The 1948-nt window shown below is 41.6% G+C and overlaps 1 protein-coding gene across 1 annotated transcript in view; it reads right to left on the reverse strand.

Moving 5' to 3' along the window:
* Nucleotides 1–1948, reverse strand: part of LOC107092583 (cationic amino acid transporter 2-like) — a 20198-nt gene that overhangs the window by 14582 nt on the left and 3668 nt on the right. Inside the window, exon 5 of the mRNA XM_015387146.1 lies at nt 1661–1797. Within this exon, the coding sequence (XP_015242632.1) occupies nt 1661–1797 (137 nt within the window). The remainder of the gene's footprint in view (nt 1–1660; nt 1798–1948) is intronic.

Genomic DNA, 1948 nt, shown 5'->3' on the forward strand with positions numbered 1-1948 from the left:
TAATAAAGTGGCCGGTGAGTGTAGATTTGACCAATCAGAGGCCTCCTGTCTGCGGCACTGTCTGCGGTCCCCTGCAATTTTGGAGAGGAGCAGCAGAGTGTCTGTGGAAGGGGCGGGGGCACATTGGCATTCACACACGCATACCACCTGGTTTCTGAGTATAAACCAGCCTGTTAGACCATGGTATAAAGGGGGAGGGCTGGGTAGCGCTGTGGCCATCATCTCTTAGCTCGGTCAGTTAGCCATATTAAGCTACACTACTTTTAAATTTGTGTCAACAACAACCATCCGTTTTCTACAAGTAGAATTACCGTTTTCTTCATGTAAAATCTCTACAAAACAATTTTTTTAAGATGTCCCATTTGTCCTCCTCTGCCCTCAGATCCTAATAAAAAGAATGAAAATAAGCTGAGACTTGTTTTGTCATCTTGTTAAATAGTAGAGCTCAGTCTTAGAACGCAGTACTTTCCTTCAAGACTGACAATGATTGTTTTCTACTTTCGGCTACTTTAGATCACCAATGTACTTTAAAATAGTAGATAAAATGTTGACACTCCAAAAGAGATTTGAACTCTAAGAAACAGCTGCAATACAGTTTGTCCGAGTGGAGTTGCCATGACGTCATAAGCAGGGTCAGGGCTCTGAGCAGGTCTGGTATTTACACCGGCAGTATGCTGGAGGTCTGCTGTTCCCAACAAGAACTGCATATTTTAGTGGGATCATAATCCTGATGAAGAGATGAACAAAGGATGTTTGGAGGTGAACTTTCTCACTTAAAAATATGTTAAAACTATTTTTCCAGCTTAAAGTACATAAAGCAAGTTGCTCTCTAGCTTGAAGCTAAAGAACAGAGCAGATAAACACCAGAACATCGAAGCATCAAAGCAGCTGGACCTCACTTTGATCCAACGTCCACATTTCTGTGTTTACAAGTTTTTGACGCCCGTAACGCATTTCTGAACACAGCATAAGTAGTCGAGATTATAACCACACAATGAGCCATGATGTTAAGCTTCCTACTAAAAAGTAAACAAATTGCCAAAGCTTCCCATTTTCAACCTGGTTTACCTATAATCTGAGATATCCTAAAAAACTACGCTACATTCAGACCGCAAGTGCTGGAAGCAGCAAAAAGCTTCTGCTGCTTAATTTCTAAGGTTTGTCCACATTAAGGTCAGACATCCAGTAAAGTGTATCTAGATGCATCTGATGCTAATGTTAATTTAGGCGTTAATAAACTGTTTCAGAGGAGTGATCATAGCACTCTGCATCAGCAGCGCTGTGTCTCCCTGCCAGCTCCCAGATCTACTTCTATAATTGGTTCATGTGGCGCATCAAGCAGCATAGATTACCTTTTTCCAATTCCAGCATCTGCTGCTTTTGAAGAGCGTTGCACACCTCAGATGCTCAGAAGCTCATGAGGCGCTGCTCAAGCTGCTTGAAATGCGCCGCAGGTCCTTTTGATGCACCTTGATGTGCATCAACCATTGACTTTGCATGTAAACAAACTGCTTTTGCAGCATGCGGCCTGAATGTAGCATTACAGTCAGCTTCTCCTTTAAAAGGAGAAGGATTATTTGGCCTAGTGAACAAATAATTGACTCTTAAGCAAAGAGTGACAGCTTAACTTTTACTTCATACAATCCAAAGATTACCGTACCTGTTGTAGCTATGCAGTCAAATCCAACAAAAGCATAGAAACAGGTTGCTGCTCCTTTTAAAGTGCCATCGAATCCAAAAGGGAAAAATCCACCAATGCCAAAGTCAACCGTTTGATTTTTGGTTGACAAATGGTTTCTGTGGAGCAGTTAAAAGAAACCTGTCAGCCTTTTGAAAATATATATTTAGCTAAAAATAAAGAGGTTTACAACATCATGTAGCATTGCTGTCTGCTACTGGAGACTTTGGAGACAACATCTAAAAGCAGCGAACTCTGCTCTCCAGAGCG

This window comes from Cyprinodon variegatus, unplaced genomic scaffold, assembly GCF_000732505.1.
Source record: "Cyprinodon variegatus isolate N-32 unplaced genomic scaffold, C_variegatus-1.0 Scaffold386, whole genome shotgun sequence".
NCBI lineage: Eukaryota > Metazoa > Chordata > Actinopteri > Cyprinodontiformes > Cyprinodontidae > Cyprinodon > Cyprinodon variegatus.